Source organism: Bacillus rossius, chromosome 2 (assembly GCF_032445375.1).
Source record: "Bacillus rossius redtenbacheri isolate Brsri chromosome 2, Brsri_v3, whole genome shotgun sequence".
NCBI lineage: Eukaryota > Metazoa > Arthropoda > Insecta > Phasmatodea > Bacillidae > Bacillus > Bacillus rossius.
In genome coordinates this window covers 43,941,221-43,965,044 of record NC_086331.1, presented here as the reverse complement: position 1 = coordinate 43,965,044, position 23,824 = coordinate 43,941,221, and the positions used below count along the sequence as shown (strand labels likewise).

General features: G+C 37.4%; 1 protein-coding gene across 1 annotated transcript in view; it reads left to right on the top strand.

The window, feature by feature from the left end:
- The window catches only part of LOC134529256 (RNA-binding protein 24-like), a 576,520-nt gene that overhangs the window by 106,725 nt on the left and 445,971 nt on the right, over positions 1–23,824 (top strand). Inside the window, exon 2 of the mRNA XM_063363156.1 lies at positions 12,120–12,246. Coding sequence (XP_063219226.1) covers positions 12,120–12,246 — 127 coding nt within the window. The remainder of the gene's footprint in view (positions 1–12,119; positions 12,247–23,824) is intronic.

Sequence of the window (23,824 nt, the reverse complement as noted above, 5' to 3'; positions counted from 1 at the left end):
CGGTAACTTTAAGAATTAAAGATGGCGACGGTGGCACACTCTGGTAGCAACACTAGGAACTAAAGATGGCGATGGTGGCGTGATCTGGTATTGATTATATGAACTAAAATATGGCGACGGTGGCGCCATCTACCAGCCAACTTGAGAACCAAGATGGCGGCGCCTCTGACAACTAATTTTTGAATTTGGCGCGCGATACTAGCGACATCTACCAGCCAACTTGAGAACCAAGATGGCGGCGCCTCTGGCAACTAATTTTCGAATTTGGCGCGCGATACTAGCAACATCTACCAGCCAACTTGAGAACCAAGATGGCGGCGCCTCTGGCAACTAATTTTTGAATTTGGCGCGCGATACTAGCGACACCTACCAGCCAACTTGAGGACCAAGATGGCGGCGCCTATGGCAACTAATTTTTGAATTTAGCGCCATCTGGTAGTCTGTGCTGGAATTAAAGATGGCGGCTGTATAATAATTTTAATTTCAAATGTGGCGCCTTAGGTATGCATTAAGGAAGGCAAAACCCTTCTCCCCCCCATTTATCATATACTTGCCGTCAGTACGTAGCATATATAGATTATTTATTCCACCATATCCCAACTGGTCTCGTGGTCTGGTTGGTAAGGTGCCTGCTTTCTAACCTCGACATCCTGGACGTTTTCACGTCCCATGGATCGAATCCCAGCCTCGGCACTGATAATATTTTAGTTAAAGAAAAAAATAAAACAATCCCTGCTGCTACCTGGTCGCGACCAACAGAACTATATGACGTCACAAGATGGCTGCCTCCAGCAGACGAAAACAAGATGGCGGCTGATGATTACATCGAATTTCGAAAAGTTGAAGTTCGAAAAAAAAAATTCGAATCCAAGATGGCGGCCGTGACGAAAAGTGCAACGGTAACGTCACGATTCGAAGTTGGTGGAAATTTCTAGAAATACAAAATGGCGGATGGATTAGCATGGATTAGCATGGATTAGCATGGATTAACATATTGATTAGCATAGATTGGCATATGGATTAGCATAGATTGGCATACAGATTTGCATAGATTGGCATACGGATTAGCATAGATTGGCATACAGATTGGCATATATTGGCATGGATTAGCATAGATTGGCATGGATTAGGATAGATTAGCATAGATTAGCATAGATTAGCATACTGATTAGCATGGATTAGCATACGGATTAGATGACGTCATCCAAGATGGCTGCCGGATCCTGGATCCTGCGCCTGTCCTTGAATCGGTATTTCCTATCTACTCACAACGACTATTTTAAACATACGTACAAACTTCGGCAGGCTGTTTCTGGAAAGAATACAAGACGAAAGCCTAATAACCACTTTACTCATAAATCGTGTTACGAACCTCCAAAAATGGAATTTTCCATATCTTGAAATTAACATCATCAGTAAGTAAACTGTGGCATATGATTTTTTAGGAAGGAAACTTTACATTTTGCAAACGTGCTTTGTAATGCCTGCCCTGGTTTATTTTTTATTTTTTATTAGCTTTTCAGGTGATAAAATTTGCTAAAACAGAAATGCCGTTATATTAATTGAAGGATATTCATTACCAGGGGCGTAGTCGGGGGGGGGGGGGGGGGGGTTAGGGGTTCAACCCCCCCCCCCCCCCCCCCCTTTAGCACCAAATATTTAATTAAATTTCTTATTCATCACTCAAACAAATTTCATATTGAAAATTAATAAAAATTTTACCATTACAATATTTAAATTTAAGTACTGAAAACTGCTAGAAGAGCACTATCTTACACCTTAAAATCCAAATTTTTCCGGGGGAGGACCCCCGGACCCCACTTTAATACGGGGGCATGCTTCATAACACCCCCCATACACAAATCCTGGTTACGCCACTGTTCATTACAACCCACGTATCTCGTGGTGAACAATTTGCGTTCTACAAAATCATCAGACGCAGTGCAAAGTTATTCAAGAATAGGAATATTTTATTTTTGGGGGTTCAAAACTCCGAATCCATTTACGAGAAAAAAGTATGGTACACAAGTTTTCGTCTTGTATTTTCGCCAGTAATATTCTGCCAGAATTTGTCAGTATGTTTTAGATACACGTTGTACATATATAGAATGCATTAGAAAGTTTACACACACACACACACCTACACACACACACACATATATAAATGGAATACAGGAAAAAAATGGTTGCCTGTAAAGTCGGTTTACGGACGATAGTTTAACGTGACAACGTCATAACAAAACATTGATGAAATGATTGCATACTTTTATTAATAAAATTTAATCATTTTTAATAATTATCACTATTTTGTATGGATACAAAGGAGTGAAATGAAATCTACAATTTAATTGATAAATTTACTTTTATTTGCAGTCATTCATTCAATTATGTTTATTACTTCAACGAAGAGATTATTTTAACTATATCTTTTATACATGTTTGATATTTAACTTATTCCAATCTGTGTTATTCTGTTAAGGATATGACGATGATAGGAAAAGTAGGAAACGAATGGGAGTGTTTCAAGGATGATGTGAAGGAAAATGGCTTACCCTACACCAAGATGCAGTCAAAAATAATATATTTGCGCCACGGACTCTGCAGCAATGCTAGGAGGAACGGGTTAGCAAAGAGCAATGAAAATGTTACATTGAAATGCATGAAAACAGAATTACGCCATGGACTCGGTCGCAATGCTAGGAGATTCAGGTTAGCAAAGAGCAATATAAAATGAGCCTAACGGGACACAGAGAAACGGGACAATGTGCGTAACGGGACACTTTTTCGTGCGTGCAGCCGGCGTTCATTGATTTATTAGACGTGGTCACGTCAAAAATTTTACACATATAATATATAGAATACATTACTAACTTAAAAAATGTATATAGAATACTTTATAAAGTTGACATTCCGTGTTCGGCCCTTGCAAGAATCGAAGTTTTACAATTCGCATCCACAAAATAATAAGTAATGTGTGCAGAAAAGATAAAAGATTATAGAGTATATATTAAGTTAACGATATGAAATGAATTGACAGTAGGATAGGTCTTACAGTAAAGCACACAAAAACACATTTACTATTTACTTCTTGCATCAGAAAATAACTTTGGCGAAACCTTGTATTCATTCAAACCTTATTTTGAAAGTTAGCCTATCTTGTGTACATGCATCGTAGTTAAAACAAATTTTTGTTTCAATTTATACAGTTAAAAATAGTAAGGAACATATTCACATATCATCATAATTTAGGTAACTATTCTATATGTAAATTAATCATGAACATACCTTACAAAATGGCGGGTTTTAAAGCATGCTTTCTTATAATAGGCCTACTTACACATTTTTATATTGAACCCTACAATACCGCACATAACATATATTTTGGGTTAAAGTTACAAGAACAATGAGATACGTAATTACTAACAATATGTAGGCTACACTGATAAAATTACGATTGCTACAATGAATATTTCAAACAACATAAAAGAAAACATATGTTGTTTGGGTTAATATGCACACAACTGGCACTTGTCAAAGCTCAACTAACCAAATTTTTTTTCATAAATCGTACGCATCTAGGTACATAAATACATAACGAAGTAGCCGTTTTATTACATTATTCTACTATAACTGGGAAGTTGCTCCACCTGGCTCCACTTGCATTCAAACATGCTAAATGTTACTAAGATTACTTTCTTGTGTAACTAGAGAATTTGACTTGAAATAAATTAATGTTGTAGATAAATTCAAACCTATTATGTCGGTTTTTAAATAAATTAAATGAAATTATACAGATGCTTTGAATAATAATAGACTATTATCTTCATTTTGAATACAAATAGTGAACGAACGGTGCGCGATTGTTAAAGTCGCTAGTAGCTAAAGTATTGGCGCCTACAGAGCTGTATTTGATGTTCTGAAACATTGTTAGATAGTGTTATAAAGATAAGTATTAGTAACGGTTGTTCTTAAATTTCATTAAGATCATCGGGGTATCGAATTGCTTCGAAGCTGTAGGTTCCAACAAGTCTTTTAGGGATAAAATACATAAACTTACAAGTTATTTTCCACCAATAAGTATTTTAAATTTACTATATAAAGTACGTCAAAATTTATTTTGAAATGAAGCATAATCTTAGTAGAAAACCACATATGATACCACAAATTAACGATTAATTGTTAAAAAAAGCTGGAATAGTACTTTAGTAGTCATTTCAATTTGTTTTCTATTCATCTGTTCATGTGTATTGATGAAATTTTTAGACATGTGAGATTTTTTACAATGTTCTCCAGTATCAGTCGCGGTGAAAATTACGATTATTGTAATGTACTCGCACAAAACAGAACAAGGGTACAAAAAGTCTTCACCACCAAAAGTAGTACACATTAAATAATTGAAGCTATAGCATCTCGTAAGATTCGTTTACCGTGCCCAAAAGTTTGAAATAGTCCTCACTTACAAATAAGTGTAACTATGTTACACTGCGTACTGATACAAACATTTCTGGACCAATAACATTTTACGATGTAATTATAATATTCTATTAAACTGTACTCGTCCCCCGTGTATCCGGCATCCAGTTATCCGGAACTACAGTTATGAGGAAAAAATCTGCTGGCCCGTACAACCTCACAACACGATGCCCTCCTCCCTTTCCTTTTTCCCCTCTCCAGATGTAGCAATCCCAAATATGTAATGACCTAAAAGAGTCCTGGATAAATGTTTTAAATTCTTTAAACTAATGTTTTTAATAGACGCGATATATAATTGCTATGCTACGCTTATTTGATAAGTTTCCATTTACGTGTGACATTTGAAGAGTAGTATTGCATAAGGCTGTACGAACGTTCGAAATTTCGAACTCGAACCGAACTTTAAAATAGTTCGGTTCAAGTTCGTGTCAACAAATTTGGGTTCAAGTTCGTTTTTTGTGACAACACTAGAACTTGTTAGTTTCCACATTTTAATAATACTAGAACCACGATTTTATGTATGCTCACGGCAAGTGCGCCCATATGGCAGTTTGTAAGGGGGGCCAGACTATAAAATAGTTTGTAAGGGGAGGGGGCAGACCTTCAAAAATTGACAAAAAGTGTCAAAAATTACAATTTGCCAAAAATCCTCAAAAACCCATACATTTTTTCCTCTTCCTGAAAGCTGGGGGAGGGGGGCCACGGCCCTACCCTGCCCATGGGTATGGGCGCCCTTGGCTCACGGTTCCAAGGATGGCATTCGTAAAATCGCTGCCTTTGTAAAATCGGGGCTGGCCCATTTGCCCCCCCCCCCCCTTTTTCACCCCTTTTTATTTCTTTAACTTTTCGAACTAAATATATTTGGTATTACTTGTGTGTATTTTGTCGTTATAAACAACATATTAAATATTAACGACTATTACTGCAACGAGGGGGGAAAAAAAACCTCCGGCCGCAGCACATAGAGTAAGTAAAGAGAGAGGCGCCACTCCCATAGTAATGATCGTTTGCTTAAATTTGTAAACAAAACCCTTGCGATCATACCATTTCTTTGCAACTTGACAACAAAAAAATTACAGCCAGATACAATCTGAGAAAGGTTTAGTGTGTGATAGTTGGCACCTTTGTAGTCGCCATATTTTATATTGTTTCGATAAAGGCTACTGATATTGTAAAATTGCTTTAAGTTAGTCCTTATAATGGGACGTTAAACTATTTCCGCAATAGAAAAAAAATTGATTCAAAGTGGATTCTAACCCTCAATCGTTAGTTTAGAACCATGACGCCTTTACCCACATGACCAATTTATCTAGAGTAAAGTTCAATTGTATGTTCTTATACAATATTTTTCTGCACTAGTAAAGTCCAAATTAATTATACAGCCAGATTGAAACTGATGATCGTTTAGTAATGAATTTTATTTCTGTTTATTATATTTATTTTCTATTCCATTATAATTTTTTTTTTAATTTTAAACTTCAAAAACTACAGTAGCAGCCCTAGCAGGTAATATGGAGAACGACAGGCCAACGTGCTCTAATTTTCGTTTTCGGCAAAATGCCACGCAGCATCTAGTTTTCAGTGACATTTTAAATTATATACTTTTACTTTCAAATCCCATTATTACCACGAGACAATACAAAGATGGCCGTATGTAATTATAATAACTGGATATGTAATAAACTAAAGAGATCAAAACTTTTAATTTTTTTTCCGATGTTGGTGAAACATGGTATGATCTCATTTTTAAGGATTAAGTTTGTCCTATCTACTGTCACCAGCGTGTGAATTTGGAATGCGCACTGGCTTCGCCAGCCCAGCGCCGCCCGCCCTTTCCCGCGCTATCATCCCACGCTGCGGCCGGTCTCGGATGCCACAGTCTCTGCGCTGCTGTTATTTGAAATATTCAGATACATGGAAAGTGTTATACACTCGTTTTAAAGATTTTGGAATCAAAAACAAACTAATATCATCAATTTAAAAATAAGTTACCTAACTTTTATTTTTCCGCCTTGCAGAAAGAAGCAGGTTTCCTTTGTCACTATTCTTTTTAAAACGCGTCTTATTGCCACCAATTGCAGCGTTTCCCACCTATTTCAATTTAAAAATGTGGCTTCGTGGTAGCGCGATACAACAAAACAAGTACTGACGATCTCCGACATGTGCGACATCTGTTATGTGTTACTGCAATGAACCTCTGCGTGCGGAGTGCCCGGCATCTGTGTGTGGACGCGTGAACTACGATGTGTAAAATTCGTTCTTCGTCTACCGATTACAAAAGTTACAGCGGAACAGATTTTTCAGCTGGTATTGCTTCTAAATGCATCCTGCTGTTTCTAACTCATGCAGACATATGTGTTGTATAATATTATTATTTTGTTTCCCATTTCCAATCAAATTATACTAGCATTCGTCTACTGAACTTCGCCGTTTTTAGGAATAATAAGTTAATAAAATAAGACGCATACCGAAATTTCGAGTAACAACATTTTAAGATCCATCCTTACTCTGTAAATAATATTTGACCAAAATCCAATTTATGTCATGATATTTACAGAATCTGCTCCACCGCAAACGTCGATTTTGCTGCTCGGAAACACATGTATCGCGCACTCCCCAATGACTCCTTCGTCCATGCAAGCAATGCTTGATCCAAGGAACGGCAAAATAATTAGTTCTGAACTAATAAAGTCAGAAAAATCGATACGAATAGGCAAAATGTCAACTTTACCTTAAATAAAATGAACTAATCGCGTTCAAGAAATTAAAATGATTTTTAAATCTTCCCTTGTTATTTTTTATTACAATGGTGTACTAAAATGATATAAGAATCTGGAAAAAAAGACGCAGGGAGAATATGGAGTAAGATTATAAAACGAATTAATTTTAAATTATTCATCAAAACGTTACAAATCTGAATTCAATATTCGACCCATATTTATAATACCATAACTTGCTAATTTATTACGTAAAAGCTAAAGTATGGCGCGTTCTCTTTGGCTTGTGTGGTTTAGGTAAAGTGACCAAGTGGTGCCAGATGAACATTCAAAGTGAAGGTAAAAAGCTTTTGTTTTCCGTTAGTCTCTCTCTTTCTGTCAAAGAATGTTAGACCTACAAGTACATAGTGTATTAGAAACTGGGAAGATGTATTTGAACAGGGTTTGTAATTTTTTGATAATAAATAATTATTTTTGTTCTTAGGTATTGTTTTAGCTTAATGTCTACTATGTATCTCATTTTTATACGAATTTAGTACACCTTTGTAATAAACAATACTTTAGGTAAGTATTTAAAAGCATTTGAACTTCTTAAACGCATTTTTTAAAATTAGGTTAAATTTGATTTTTTTGGCTATTTGTTTCCATTCTCTGTCAATATGAGTTCAGAACTAATTCTTTAATCGTTCTTTGCATTTAACATTCCTTTGCTTACATGAAGCATGCATTAGGTACCAAATTAAATAAAAAGATTAAATCTAAAACACACGACAAAAAAGCTGTAGGTTTTAAGAGGTCAAATTACGGTAAGACTTGAAAAAATATATAAAAAATATAACAAAATTTTGGACACCAAGGGCATTTTTGCTCGATTTTTTTTGACGTGACGTCTAATAAATCGATGAACGCCGGCTGCACGCACGAAAATGTCATGTTACGCACATTGTCCCGTTTCGCTGTGTCCCGTTACGCTCTATTTATATTGCTCTTTGCTAACCTGAACCTCCTAGCATTGCGACCGAGTCCATGGCGTAATTCTGTTTTCATGCATTTCAATGTAACATTTTCATTGCTCTTTGCTAACCCGTTCCTCCTAGCATTGCTGCAGAGTCCGTGGCGCAAATATATTATTTTTGACTGCATTTTGGTGTTGGGTAAGCCATTTTCCTTCACATCATCCTCGTTTTCTACTTTTCCTATCATCGTCCTATCCTTAAAAGAATAACACAGATTGGAAGAAGTTAAATAGCAAACATGTATAAAAGTTATAGTTCAAATAATGTCTTCGTTAAAGTAATAAACATATTTGAATTAATGAGTGAAAATAAAAGTATATTTAACAATTAAATTTAGATTTAATTTCACTTCTTCTTTGTATCAATACAAAATAGTGATAATTCAATAAAAATTATTCAATTTTATTCATAAAAGTATGCAATCATTTCATCAATATTTTTTTCTTGTGCATGAACTTGGTACTTGTAAAGTTCTCATCTTTTGAAGCTGGTTCATACTTCCTCTACTTTGCATTTGGCACTTTGTTATCAACTTCTGTCTTCCTGGTGATGGATGTTTCTTCCTTATTTTTAAGTTCACTAAGGCGTTTACCTAGTGTGTTGTTTAAATATCTCTTCATTTTCCATTTCTGGTAAAAGTCTGGCATTTCTATCAAGTAGATAATTTGTACGGACATAAGTATCGTGAAGGTTACTGGCCAAATCCAACATTGTACTGGCCAAAATTACTTCCCTTTTATACTTTTATTCGTCCACAGAAACATTTTTTTTTTCGATTTCCTCCATACACAAATCTTATCACATTCTTTGAGAAGCAAAATCTGTTTCTGTTTTCAAGTGAGATAGTATTGTGGTCAAGTTAGCTTGTAAGGTAGGTACCGAAAATGTCACATCTTTGTGCATTTTATACTGCGATCATGTCACGAATTCATGAAACCTAGGCCTCCATGCGATGGTCGATGGCAACCATAACGTTGCATGTAAAAAAGGCTAAGTTTGTCAAGTTCCCACTATGCCAGCTCTTCCTCCCACTCCCTCTTGTCCTCCTGGTTTTTCGTTGGTGTTCTAAGAACCGGGTTTCTGAAACATTGACACAATGTCTGTCTCTAAATTCAGGTCCCCAGCCAGTGGAACAAAGCCACGCCCCCAAGCGCACTGCTAGTGATGTGCGATCTGTTGGTGGTCTGTAGTACTAATACCGGGATAGTTCATACCCTTCCCACAAGGTGGCAACTGCAGCTAGAATCATTGGCTACCAGACGGTCATTATCTTTAGCGCCCATGCGTAAAATCTGCCGGCCGTTTAAGGAACCATGGGGTGGAGTGGCTCAGGTTTAATTTTGTTGTTGACCCTTTGTACCTAAGGACCTGTGGCCAATCAAGAGGCTACTGTCTCCTTGCATCTCCTCAGCATATCTCCTCCCCTTAACTATACGAGCTTCATTTGACTTGTGGCTGTTACCTTCCTGTGCACGAATTAGCTAGTCATCGACTCTCGCCGGAGACACCGAATTTGTGGTTGCGCCGAGATACTAAGATCGCTGCCTGTGGCGAGTTGTTGTCGCTTTCCTTTGGGAATACTATTTCCTTGTTGTCTTGTTTTCTTTTCTGTCTCGTAGCGATTTAGCAATGCCACTACTCAGTAGTACTTTATTTTATTACCGCGCATCTGCCTCAGCTGTGCTAACTTGATTTTATATTATTTTAGTACTACTAACCAAATTGTTAGTGATACACTTAATTTTTTTTGACCTTCCATGCATATTTTGACATCTTTCTCTTTTCTTTTCAGTCTGGACTTGCTATGCTTGGTGCATCTCTTTGCATAGTTTGGGGTCCAACTGTAAACCCCCCTCTATATCATCCCCTTAGGGAGACACCCGCTGATGCAGGAGCTCTTAACATCATAAGTCGAACAGCCCCTCATTTTGGTGTCGCCTGCTAGCTTGGTCGGACTTTACTACACAGTTTTTCCATCAAAAATTTCACAGTTGACAGGGAGACAATTTTATAAGAAAAACTAGGAAAACTAAGTAATATGACATTCTACCACCTATGTATTTCGTTAAGTTATATTATAATAGTAAAGGTGTAATGCCACTGCGGTTGGCTTACAGCTTTGTTAATAAAAGGGTACCAGCTCATTGTTAATTTCACATTTTATCTTGTGTGTCTAATGTCAAATTTAATTTTATCGCCAACACATGATGATCATTCTGCTCAAGATAACTTAAATTCATATAATGTACTTGTTGTAAAACTGCCGCAAGAAATAAAGGAATAAAAATAATAGTCAATAATATAATATACCAGGAATCAAAACTTAACATTTGGTTGTTGTCACATAATAAATTCTCCCAGTGGGTCACCACTAGAAAACTTTATTCCTGTATTGTTAGTCTAAAATCCACTGTAACTCTGCAGAAAATACTTGTAGGAGTTAACCTAGATTTATTTGTAACTTACTCTGCTCTGACTCTGGGTTTTCTGCTTACTACTGCGTTTCTTTTACATAGGTCAGCACATTCTTCCAGGCCTTGTTTGTTATGACCGATAAGATAGAATTAATTCCCCCCAGAGTGGAGGGTCACAACCAGGTTCTCTAGTAATTAGTTTTTAGCAATTTCTACTTTTTGACCGAGTAGCGTGGGTAGTTTTTTGGACAGAGCATATGATTCATAATATGGAAAGTGCTGCGGAGTGGGCTATTGAGAGAGTATTCGGTAATGCACTCTTGAGTGGCATTGTGTTAAAGAGGGTAGTGTGTTTTTTTTAATTTACTTCGATTTCCTTGTCATGACTTTTTAAAATATACTTTTTTTATGTGATATCAATTGCATCTCATAGAGACGGTAATGGATGTGGTGAGTGTTGCAATTGTATCAGATACTCTGTAGCGATCAGACATAATTTTGAAACATAAAATGTTATGTATGGATAACGGCCTTTCTCTTGGAGAGGAAAAACGTCTAATACTTTACAAATATGTATAGTCGTATTTGTTTATAATATAATATTATCATGCACGATTAAGATGACCTGTAATTTGGTTTTATTATAAACCTTACAGAAACTTAAATGTAGTCAAGCACTTAAATATATACTTCCATGTAGCTTTTAAACACAAATACACAAAAAACAAATTTGATTACAAGATACATAAATCAATATTACTTGTGAATGAAGACTCTGAAAAATTTCTGGTCCTGAAAGGTGTGACATTATTAAATAATTAAATTTATTAAATTTGATATAAGTGTTATTCATTTGCTAAGCATTACTAAATTACAGTCACTTTAAAATAAATGTAACCATCGATTCCACAATGATGAAATGGTTTATTTGGAATTTGATCACCTGCTGTTTACAGCCCTTGGTGATGGAAGCTTGTGGGCTTTAGGGCCCTTCGTGATGATTGCGTGTGCTGAATAGTGCTATTGGCGATGGAAGTATGTTCTGTATAGTTATGGAAGCATGTGATTTTATGGGGCCCTTTGATATGGGAGCGTGTGGTGTTGCAGGGACCATGGTAATGGAAGCATGTGCTGTATAGGGCCCTAGGTGAATGTGAGCATACATTGTGTATGTCCCTTGTTGATGGAAGCATGTGCTGTGTAGGGCGCTTGGTGGGTGAGCATGTGCTGTGTCAGGGCCCTCGGTGATATTGTGTACTGTGTCGAGGCCCTTGGTGGTGGTAGCGTGTGATGTTCAGGGTCCTTGGTGATAAGAAAGCATGTGTCGTGGAATAGCCCTATGTGAAAGGAGCGTGTGCTGTGTCAAGGCCTTCGTAATAGTGTGTGCTATGGCAGGGCTCTAGGTGATAGGAGTGTATGTAAGGTCCTTGGTGAAAGGAGTGCGTGCTGTGTCAGGATTTCTTTGAGTGTCTCCAACGATTGTTAGCGCGGTGTTGCAGGTGATAATGGGCGACCGGCCAGCGGCGGAGCGTGCCTGCAAGGACCCCAACCCCATCATAGACGGCCGCAAGGCCAATGTGAATCTTGCCATCCTGGGGGCAAAGCCGCGGGGGAACATCCAGCCGGGTGAGTGTTGCTTGTCGGATGAGCAGGGGGGGGGGGGGGGGGAAGTTGCCGTCTGGCGTTTGGCCGCATCTGCCACACGTCTGGCTCGGGCCTAGTCCTACCTAGTCCTGCTTCGTCTTTCGCCGCCATGTAGCCTGCTCGAACCGGTCGGTCGTTAATATATATTACTATATAGTCATTATTTTTATGTTTGGGGCCAGGGATATATCCCCTAACCATGAAATCATAAGAAATTCTACAAATATATCTCATTCCACCCAACAAAAGCAAATAATTTAAAGCAATCACCAACTAAAGAGTTTCTGTATTCCTCCCCCCCCCCCCCCCCTGAAAAAAAATCCTGCGAACGCCTTTCTTTGCGGGCTTCGTGGTCTGACTGCCAGATCCGGACATCGAACCACGCGCTCGCAGAGAGTCCCATGTAAATATATAAGGAATATCGCCCAATTAGGCTATAATTATGGTAAAAATCAAGAATATGTTTTTGATTTCAGTTTTGTTTAGGAATGTATCATCATGCACCTGACCCTACTTTGTGTTCATTCTATTATATATTTATTACTCACGTTTCCTTATATTTTCCTGTTCTTTTTTTACATTTTAATTTTTTTAGAATTTTTTTTCCGTTCTTTTTCTGTATATTTTTGCCCTCCTCTTTGATGTTCGTACTCCTTTGTTATTGGTCCTGTTACATCTTTTCGCTCTCAGGCCACTATCGCTATCACATTACGTATTGTACTGTATGCCATCACCTGTATCTGCGATATTTAATCTCGTTTTACGCCTCTGAGAACGTTAAATTATTTTTCAAACATTTTTACAATTAGCTAATTTGCATTAACATGGTCGAAATTTCTTTGCAATCTTAACTGGAATTGTCAAAATATCCAAATATATCGTCTGATAAATAATTTTGTTTTCCTTTGTGAAAATGAATCTGGATGAACTAGAATCATTTTATACTTGACATTTTAATATGATACAAAATATAATTTTGTGTGTCCAAAAATAATTTAGGGAATCGCATATGCCTAATTGTAAGCTGCCTGTGTCACAATAAAATATAATTTTTAAGGTTACAATGTTTACAGAGAATTTCGGCCTTTCCATTTCTCGCGTGGAATTTTTAATGCACCTATTCGCATATTTTTGCATATCTTCCTCTGGTGTTTATCCCCTTCCCCCACTATTTGCCTTCTGTTCAATGTTTAAAATTATTCCGTAAGAAATTTTTGACATGTGTCGAGCGTCACCTAGCAGGGTTCCTGCAGACAGGGAAATTCTGGATAACAGGGAAAAGGGCAGGGATATGAAAATTTGTCTTCAAAACGTGGTAAACACATGAAATTTGACAATGGCTTGTTTACACAACTGTATCGGTTATTGTTTATTTTATATTGTAGAATTGTTTTCTGACACTGGTATGCATTTTAAATCATAAATTTGTTTGTTAATTATATGGAAAAAAATTATTTAAACGCAAGTGTTAGAAAACATTATATGTTAATGTCAAGCACAGTCATATAACCATAGTGTGTGGCCGTTTAAAGGTTGAATCAAGCATATTTTCTTTTATAGTGAAACTTATAACAGTCCAAACTGTGTATTGTATAGGAAAACAATTTATGGCCAATTATGCACAATTTTTATATTTGTCGAGATGTGTTTTGTAAAGTAATTTGTATCATAGTACTACATGTATCTGTTATCTTGCCAGATAGATGGAACGGAGAATAAATTATAAGGTTGGATAGGGAAGGCAAGGAAACTCAGTGAAACTGGTTGAAATTAGAGTGATGGAACCCTGCGTTAGTCACGTGTTCCCCATGTCAACAGACTTTCAAAAATTTTTCTAAAAATTAATTTTGTACATGACGAGAAAATGGGCCACTTGGTGCCCGTAGTTGGCCAGTGCGCACAGGAAGCCATGGCTGGTGTGCGGCTGTCCAGCTGTCCTGCTCGTGCTGTTAAGATGGTTATCGGGTTCGTGGTGGGGCAGATCGATGTCCACAGTGGACTGACAGAGGACATCCTTGGACCTGCGACCATGGGCTAGCATCGGAAAAGACGGCGCGCGATAGCTGCTCGGTGAAACATACCTAGGCTCCCTCCATCGAACGTCTTATTTACCAGTACAATGTTTTATTTGTGAAGTGAAAATTCCTTTAGCCGCGTTGAGCGATTTTTGGTAGGGGCAAAACTTATGGGTTCGCGTCACCGACATGCTAGTGACGTGTTGTGCCAGACTGGCGACGCGCACCGGCCTGTGTACATGTATACGCATATATACACTAATACATTGTATATACTCGACTGTAAAATGTGCGTGTTGGACTCTTTTTTGGATGGGTAAAATCTTGTGAGTTCGCATCACCGACATGCTGTAATAGCAGTAAGTGAAGTTAATTTGACCACGTGAATACATGACCTAGGTCTGACATCACCGGTAAGTCATAGCTAGGTAATGAATATTTACGTAATTTTAACATACCACTGACATTTGTTGTGACATAAAAATGATGTAACGATAAATGATATCATGCTGACATCGTACTGATATAATACCAAAATCATTTTCTTACGTACATTTGACGTAGAAATGATGCCATATTACACATTTAAAAAGAAAGTTTTAAGTTTTCACTTATTTTGACAGTCTTCATAACTGGCTATTTTTTTAAGTTAAATTTTACAACAAAGCATGCACATTGTGACGTACTGGATCCCATCGAAAACTGAAGATCACAGAGCGAGTCATCAGCCCTTCCCCACAACGTGCAGGTTTAATCGTTAACCAAAATCTGACAAATATAATAAAAAATTCGTAAGTACAAACATGTTTTACTAATTATACAACAAACAAACCAACACATCAAGGCTTTATTTCTGTATCCACCCAAAAACTTATGCAGGTGAATTTACTGATAACTGTTTTAAAGTAATTACGCAAAATTCAAGGGCACATACTATCCAGAAAAATTAGCAGCCATAACATATCGAAATTACAATTAAATACAATATTATCAATACGTCTACTGAATATGTACATGATTGAGCATACATTGATTTACGACCAGTGTGCAAATTATTTCGTATAAGTGCGTATAAATGTCAAACGAGGCTCCAGATTAGCTAAGGGTGCAGGGAGCGATAGCGATAGACCACCCCGAGCAAAAAAAAAATATTTAATTTTTAATTTATTTTTGAGAGTATATATGTGTTAACTTAGATACTTTGATTAACGTATTAAACCTTTCTCCCCTAAAATTTGTTTAAAACTATTAAATAACAGTAATTAAGACCATAAATGAGTAAATGTTCTAAGACTTTCTATGGCATATTTTGGCTCGTTTACACAGGGCCACTCAAAACGCGCCACAGTGCGGTGCATAGCACGTTAGGAAAACGCTCAAAAATGGGATCAAGTCAATGCGAACGCGCCTCTCCGCCACGTTCCCAATTTACAGTAAAATAATGAATTTGGAGGAAACTATTGCATTACTTGTGTTGTTGGTAAAGATAATGATATGCCGTAAAAACAGAAGATATTGGATTTATCCGATTCTTTATTGAACAATAACATAAGGATTTCTAACCAACACTTATTTTGTTAATACTTCTTTAGGCGTGGTATGAAAAGTGATGAGTGCGAATTTTTACAATGCGCGCGCAGAATACAACAAAATTGACTGGATGAAGAAAGGCTACATACAAATAAGAATTAAAATAAGTGTTTTTAAAATCATATACTTTGGTGATTGATATCGAATACTGGTAATATAAATAGTGTTAACAATCTTTTTCAAGTGTATTTTCAAGTGTGTTAATACAAGTGAGGTTATGTTTCTGTATGTATACCGATGTCAGGTGCTTGTAAGCTTCCATTATCGCGGGCAGGGAGTGTTTGTGGAAGGTTTAGTAATCTCCTTGATGTTTTCATTGGAGTATTTGTGAGGTTAAGTTCCCGTATGTATAAGTTATTTGCATTATAAATTATTACATTATTATTTGATAAATTTTTATAATTTTTAATACATTTTAAGTCTTTGAAATGATTTTAATTATTGATTAAACATTATCTAGATTGTTTTACTAAACGCAATAAATCAGTTAAAAACATGTTTATATTAATACTGAATAATGAGTATTTATTAAAAAAAATTATTTATTTCAAGTAGTGTGTAAATGGGACTCCGGAAACAGGAGTCAGGCGGTGGATTGTGATTGTCGGTCCGCCATCTTGAATTGTGACGTCATGGCAGCCATTTTTGACTCAAAATTCCTCAAAATACCTCAAAAATGACTCAAAATGTTAAAAAAATTCCCGTTTTAAAAAAAAATTCCCGTTTTCGAGGAAAAAATTCCCGTTTCGAGGGAAAATTAGGATTTGGAAAAACCAAAAAAGTCGTTTTGCCTTAAAAACCACGAAATTACTGATATAGGCTTAAGCATCCATGTCTACAGCCTCCGATAAGACTCTTTAAGGATTATGACGTCACCGTTGCAATTTTCGTTACGGCAGCCATCTTGAAAATCTTTATAATCAGATTTAAATGAAAAATATTAAATTAATAAAAAATTCAGCCTCCATTAAGCCATTTCTAGGAATAAGGATACCATGACCACCATCATGGATAATGACGTCACCGTTTCAGTTTCCGTTACGCCCGCCATCTTTAAAATCAGCAATTTTTATGTTAGAAAATCGGGAAGAATTTTAAAAATCATTAAAAAAATTATATAATCGAATTAAATAATAACAATCTTAAAAACCACAGTTACACTAATCGTTACGGACGCCATCTTGGATTGTATAAATGTTGCATGTTTCGTTACGCCTGCCATCTTGGTTGAGTACTATGTCATCGTTACACTTTATGTTACAACCGTCATATTGGATCATATTAATGTTGCATTTATCGTTACGGCCGCCATCTTGAAATTTAGACGCCATCATGGAAATCCGTAATTTTTATGTTAAAAATCGGGAAAAATTCCATTTGCATAAAAAATTTACTTGTTAGAATTCTGATTGATTAGATCAATTTCCGTCCTTGGTTCGAAACCGCTAAGAGAAAAAAAACAAACATGAAATCCTTCCTGCACAGAAGCCACCTACAGACTGACCTACCACCAATACAAAGGTATATATCGTCAGCTGGTATGACGTCATGTCCGCCATCTTGTCATCGTTTGCTGGAGACCACCATCTTGTTTTCGTCCGCTAGAGTGTGCCGGCGACATGTTAGTATAATTTTCTGTTCACCATTCCTTTAACCTCGACTGTTGGCATTGAACTTTGACATTGACCTTGAACTTTGACCTTGACCTAGAACTTTGACTTTGTCCTTCAAATTTGACATTGAAATTTTGTCCTTGACCTTTAAATTTGACCTTAATCTTTGACTTTGATCTTGACCTTGAAATTTGACCTTGATCTTTGACTTTGACCTTGACGTCTATCATAGATCCGTCATTTTATGTTCAGTTCATACAACGAGGAGCTACCACCTGCTAGTGGTCATTGCCGCTACCAAGTTTTCGTCCGCTGGAGGACACCGTATTGTGTGTACTCGTCTTACCATCATACTAGTTTTATTATAACCTGCTACAGTGCAGTTATTAATTATTGCTGAGGTGCTCGCCATTTTGAAATTTGGGCGCCATCTTGAAATCATGTAATTATTTAGCTATAAATGCAGGAAAAATTCCAAAATTCACCGAAGAAATCAATTATGAATATACAAATTGAATCTTTGGATTATTGTCCACCGTTCGATTCTTGACCAGTGACAGTTGTAACTAATTATTAAATAAATTTTAGGATCTGTTTTCCATTACCTTTCGCGAAGTTTATTAATCATTCACTCTACGAAAAACAACTCAAGACAATTTACCTGAACAACGAATTAAATACAGTGCCGATAAGCCTAACATGAAAGTCTAATTTTTCAATAATCTGAATAACATATAGGCCTTTCATGTACAAAGCCACACATTAAGGCCAATTGTCTTCAGACCATTAGACCGAATCATGACAATATCAGACGTATAGGCTAGTCATTTCAGGACCGCATGGCCTTCTTCGTCGTTAGCCAATTATATTCAATTAGTCCATCGTGACATTTTTTAGACATACTAAAAGACCAAGTGGCCCTGAAAAATATTTTAGTAACACCAAGAGATTTTGAACTAGTAAATATTCAGTCACTATATTTTGTACTACACACAATCAACAAAAAGGAAGCACCGTCAACGAAAAGGCAGCACATTTGGAAGCACTGCCAACAAAAGGCAGCTCATTTGGGAGCACCGTCAACGAAAAGGCAGCACCGCCAACGAAAAGGCGGCATATTTGGAAGCACCGACAACGAAACTACATGTCTACGAAGCTACTCGACTACAAGGCTCCAATTGCCGTATCTGTCTTCGTCGGAATTTTCTCTTTTGCTCCAACTGCACCATAAGCATTATGTTATAAGATTACAAGACTACTTGCTTACGTAGCCTCAAGTCTACGAGGCTCCAATGCATCATGACTATGTGACTACGAGCCATGAGGTTACGAGACTATGCGATTGCGAGTCTTCAAGGTTACGTGATCGCGAGGCTATAGGACTGCGTAGCTTCCAGAACGCATGGTTACGAGACTGCATGATTAATTAACCGCGTGGCTACGAAACTGCATGACTCTAGCTGACTACTATAACACTATTCAGTGGTGAGAGTTAATTTATCTCATGCAAAGGTACTTGTTGAAAGTAGTTCCGCTTTTCAACATCAGATGACGACACGTGTTGCTTGCAGGTAAATAATATTTATTTCTTTGCTGCATGACTAATTGGGTGCGTGGATACGAAACTTCATGTATCTAACTGACTACAATAGCACAATTCAGAGGACTACATGACTACGAATCTTCAAGTTTACGAGACTGCGAAGCTACAGAGCTACGAAGCCTCTAGAACACGAGTTTACGTGACTGCGAGGATACAGGACTACAAGTCTGCATGAGTACTTGACTACGAAGCTACTCGACTACAAGGCTCCAATTGCCGCATCTGTCTTCGCCGGAATTTTATCTTTTGCTTCAACTGCACCAACAGCATTATGTTATAAGATTACAAGGCTACTTGATTACGAAGCTTCAAGTCTACGAGGCTACTTGAGAACTTCTCATTGATGAGCAAAGATAGAGAGAGTTCTAGTTAAAGCCAGATTTTTATGTTTTTTTTGTAATTTTTTAATTTTTTAATTTTTTTTTAAATTTTATCTTATCAAAGAAAACGTGTGGCGGTTTTCTCCGTGTGTTCCGATTATTCATTCCAATATTATGATGGATTTCTCCTTGTGCACCTGATTATTGTTATCATTATTTTGATGGTTTTTTTCCATGTGCTTGCGATCATTCCTGCGGTTTCGGTCAAAAGTCAAGGTCACACCCATCCAAGATGGCCGCCGTGACGTCACAATCCAAAATGGTGGACCGTGAGAAATCTGAGAAGCACTAACAGGAAGGACGAACTTCCTTCTCCTTGGAGACTATCGAAGCCATCCTTCATATGCGATTGATAGTGAGCATCCTGCATCCCGCATAAAATAAATAAATATTATTTACCTGCAAGCAACACGTGGCGTAATCTAATGTTGGAAAGCGGAAGTACTTGCAAAAAGTACCTTTGCATGAGATAAATTAACTCTCACCACTGAATAGTGCTATTGTAGTCAGTTAGAGAGATGAAGTTTCGTAGCCATGCGGCCAATTAGTCATGCAGTCTCGTAACCATGCTTTCTAAAAACTTCGTAGTCCTATAGCCTCACGATCGCGTAACCTTGAAGATTTGCAATCGCATAGTCTCGTAACCTCATGGCTCGTAGTCTCGTCATGATGCAATGGAGCCTCGTAGTCTTGAAGCTACGTAAGCATGTAGCCTTTTAAACTTATAACAAAATGCTGATCGTGTAGATGTAGTAAAAGAGAATATTCCGTCGAAAACAGATGCGTCAATTGGAGCCTTGTAGACGAGTAGCTTCGTATTCAAGTACTCAAGCAGACTTGTAGTCCTGTATCCTCGAAGTCACGTAAACTCGTGTTCTAGAAGTTTCGTAGCTCTGTAGCTTCGCAATCTCGTAAACTTGAAGATACGTAGTCACGTAATCTCGTAACCTCATGACTCGAAGTCGCGTAGTCATGATGTCTTGGGACCTCGTAGAATTGTAACTACGTATCCAAGTAGCCTCATAGACTTGAAGCTTCGTAAGCAAGTAGCCTTGTAATCTTATAACATAATGCTTTTGGTGCAGTTGAAGCAAAAGAGAAAATTCCGACGAAGACAGATGCGGCAATTGGAGCCTTGTAGACGAGTAACTTCGTAGACATGTAGTTTCGTTGTCGGTGCTTCCAAATGTGCCGCCTTTTCGTTGGCGGTTCTGCCTTTTGTTGGCGGTGCTTCCAAATGTGCTGCCTTTTCGTTGACGGTGCTTCCTTTTTGTTTATTGTGCGTAGTACAAAATGTAGTGACTGAATATTTACTAGTTCAAAACCTCTTGGTGTTACTAAAATATTTTTCAGGGTCACTTGGTCTTTTAGTATGTCTAAAAAATGTCACGATGGACTAATTGAATATAATTGGCTAACGACGAAGAAGGTCATGTGGTCCTGAAATGACTAGCCTATACGTCTGATATTGTCATGACTCGGTCTCATGGTCTGAAGACAATTGGCCTGTATGTGTGGCTTTGTACATGAAAGGCCTATATGCTATTTAGATTAGTAGGGGCAGGAAGGAGGTTCTGGCTCAATGTAAACATTGAAATGTAAACACAGCGCCAGTACCCCCATGGGCGCCGCCATCTTGTTTCATGGGGGCCGCCATCTTGTCTCACGGAGGCCGCCATTGTTGTTGACATTGGTTACCAGGGCGCGCCACTGTCGCAGCCACTGGGGGCCGCCATATTGTTTACGTCTGCTTGCGGCCACCATCTTAGTTCAGCCTTTAGTTACCGGAGCGTGCCACAGGCGCTCCGAAGGCGGGAATTGTATACAAAAAAACCTGGGCGCTGGGTGGATTCGATCCCGAGGACGCACCAACGTCGTGGTTAGGAGGCGGACGCCTTGACCACTAGACCACGGGACCAGATGAAGTATGGGGAATTAAATAACGCACATATGCTTAAAAGAATCTATGCTTAAAAGAAGCTATTTTTAAATTTCGAAAAGCAATACTAGCTATGCTTAAACTTCGAAAAAAATATGTCTATAAACCCACACCCCAAGTATGCCCAAAACCCCTGCCATTATGCTTAACCGCCATGTCTTAAAAAAAATATGTCTATAAACCCCCACCACTCCACAACCGCCATATCTTTCAAAAAATATGCTTAAAAAAAGCAACCGCCATGTTGTTAAATTTCGAAAATAAATAAAATATCGCTATGCTTAAATTTCGAAAGAAAAAAAAATGCTTAAATAATACAGTCATTCTAGCTATGTCTATAAAACCCCACCCCCATATTAGCTATGACTAAACCCCTCCAACCCCCCACTACAAGTATGCTTAATCGCAATGTTTAATTCCCAACCACCAAATTTCGAATTTTTTTTTTAAAATTATACAGTCATTATAGCTATGTCTATAAAACTCACCTCTATATTAGCTATGACTAAAACCCTTCACATCGAGTATGCTTAATTGCCATATTTAAATTTCGAAAAGAAATAAAATATTGCTATGCTTAAATTAAAAAAAAAAAATACAGTCATGTTTATTAAATTACCGCCATACTAGCTATGCCTAAACAGTTAACTTTCGAAAAGCAAACAGCAATATTTAATTCCCAACAGCCATATTTAAATTTCGAAAACAACCCGCCATGTTTCAGTATGCTTAAAAGCCCCGCCATACCAGCTATGACTAAAACAAACATAACCTCAAAATCCCGCGCAGAGAGAGCTAGATGTTGCCCGCTGGAGCGTCACTCGTAAACTGCGCAATTATAATCCCCACATATTATAAGCATAATAATGTCTTTTAAAAAAATGCTTTAAGTAATAAGCATAGTTAAAAACAATGTGTTAAGCATAGTTACTATTACTTTACGTCGAGTAAAATAAATATTATAAATACAGAAAATAAACATAGTTAAATTTTTTATAATAATGTATAAACAATGTGTTAAGCATATTTAAATTTAATATTTTTACAAACACTTTGTAGTAATTGGCTCTCGGCCAATGTGTTAAGCATTACTTTACGTCGAGTTACAAATGCCGTGCTGGAAATCTCGCTCGTGCGCTGGCGACCAGGAATGTGTTTACCTGCTGGGTGACAGTGAAAGTGTTTACCACAGAGAAACAAGGTCAGGCCATCGCTGCGTACTGGAAAGGAGCAAGCACAAGGAATATACAGAGGTGGAAAAAGAAAAAATGTAGACAACACACCGGTAAAAAAGAATGTTGGTTTTATTTTACTTTTGGTATATATATAATAGCCACGTCGCTCATTCATGGTTGCAGGACGACCCCAGGGACACGTCCCCGAAGGCCCCGCCAACACCACAGCACCCGCGGGTAATCCCGCAGAGGATGGTGGCTGTGGCTCACCCTCCACCACCTCTTCCATAAAGAACAGCTCGGCTGTCTCTTTCGGTATAAGGGCTGACATATCATCACATGTCGATACAGCCATCTCGTGTTGGGGAGATCTGCAGAACAATACATATGCAGTAGCTACAGGATAACCCAAGTGTGTAAAACATTTACATTAAGTTTGTAAAGAGAGAAAATAAATATGGGGTAAAATAAGGTATGTTAAGAATTGGAAATAGAAAATATGTTAACGTTTGTATAAATTACGTTAAGATTTGTAAAGAAAAAAAATTACTTGTGTAAAATTAAATTATATAAACATGTGTAAATTACGTTAAAGACATTCTACTTAAAAAAAAATCGTTAATATTTCTTTTTGTAAAATAAATTACTTGTGTAAAGGAAATTACGTTAAGTTATTTTAAAGAGAAAATAAATATGTGTAAAAGAGATTACGTTAAGACTTGTAAAGAAAAAAAAACAAATTACATTAGCCTTTGTAAAAGAGGAAAATTAAATTACATGTAGAAAATAAATTACGTTAAGACCATTCTAATTTTAAACGTGTATAAATTACGTTATAATCATTCTAGCTGGAAATTAAAAAAAACACGTAAACAATTATATAAATTATGTTAACATTTCTTTTTCGTACTGTGACATACCAATAGGTTATTCTCCACGTGCAATGGTGGGAGGATCGGAGCGCTAGGCCACCCTTCACTCGGGGACGACAGCATAGCTGAACGTAACAATAGGAAAGGGCTAATCATGGTCCGGGGAAAGGCGTAGGTTCTTATGTCCCCAAGGTAGAGTGCTGACACCGTCTTCAGAAAGCCAACGCTTATCATATCCTGAAGACAATGCTACCTTGGTCACACGCTCCGTAAACACAGTGTGGCCTCGCGATCGGAAATGGTGTTGGGTCGCGAGAACCCGTGAATTTTGAAGCAAGCATTCCAGGTTTTGAGGAAACAGGAGTGAACGCAG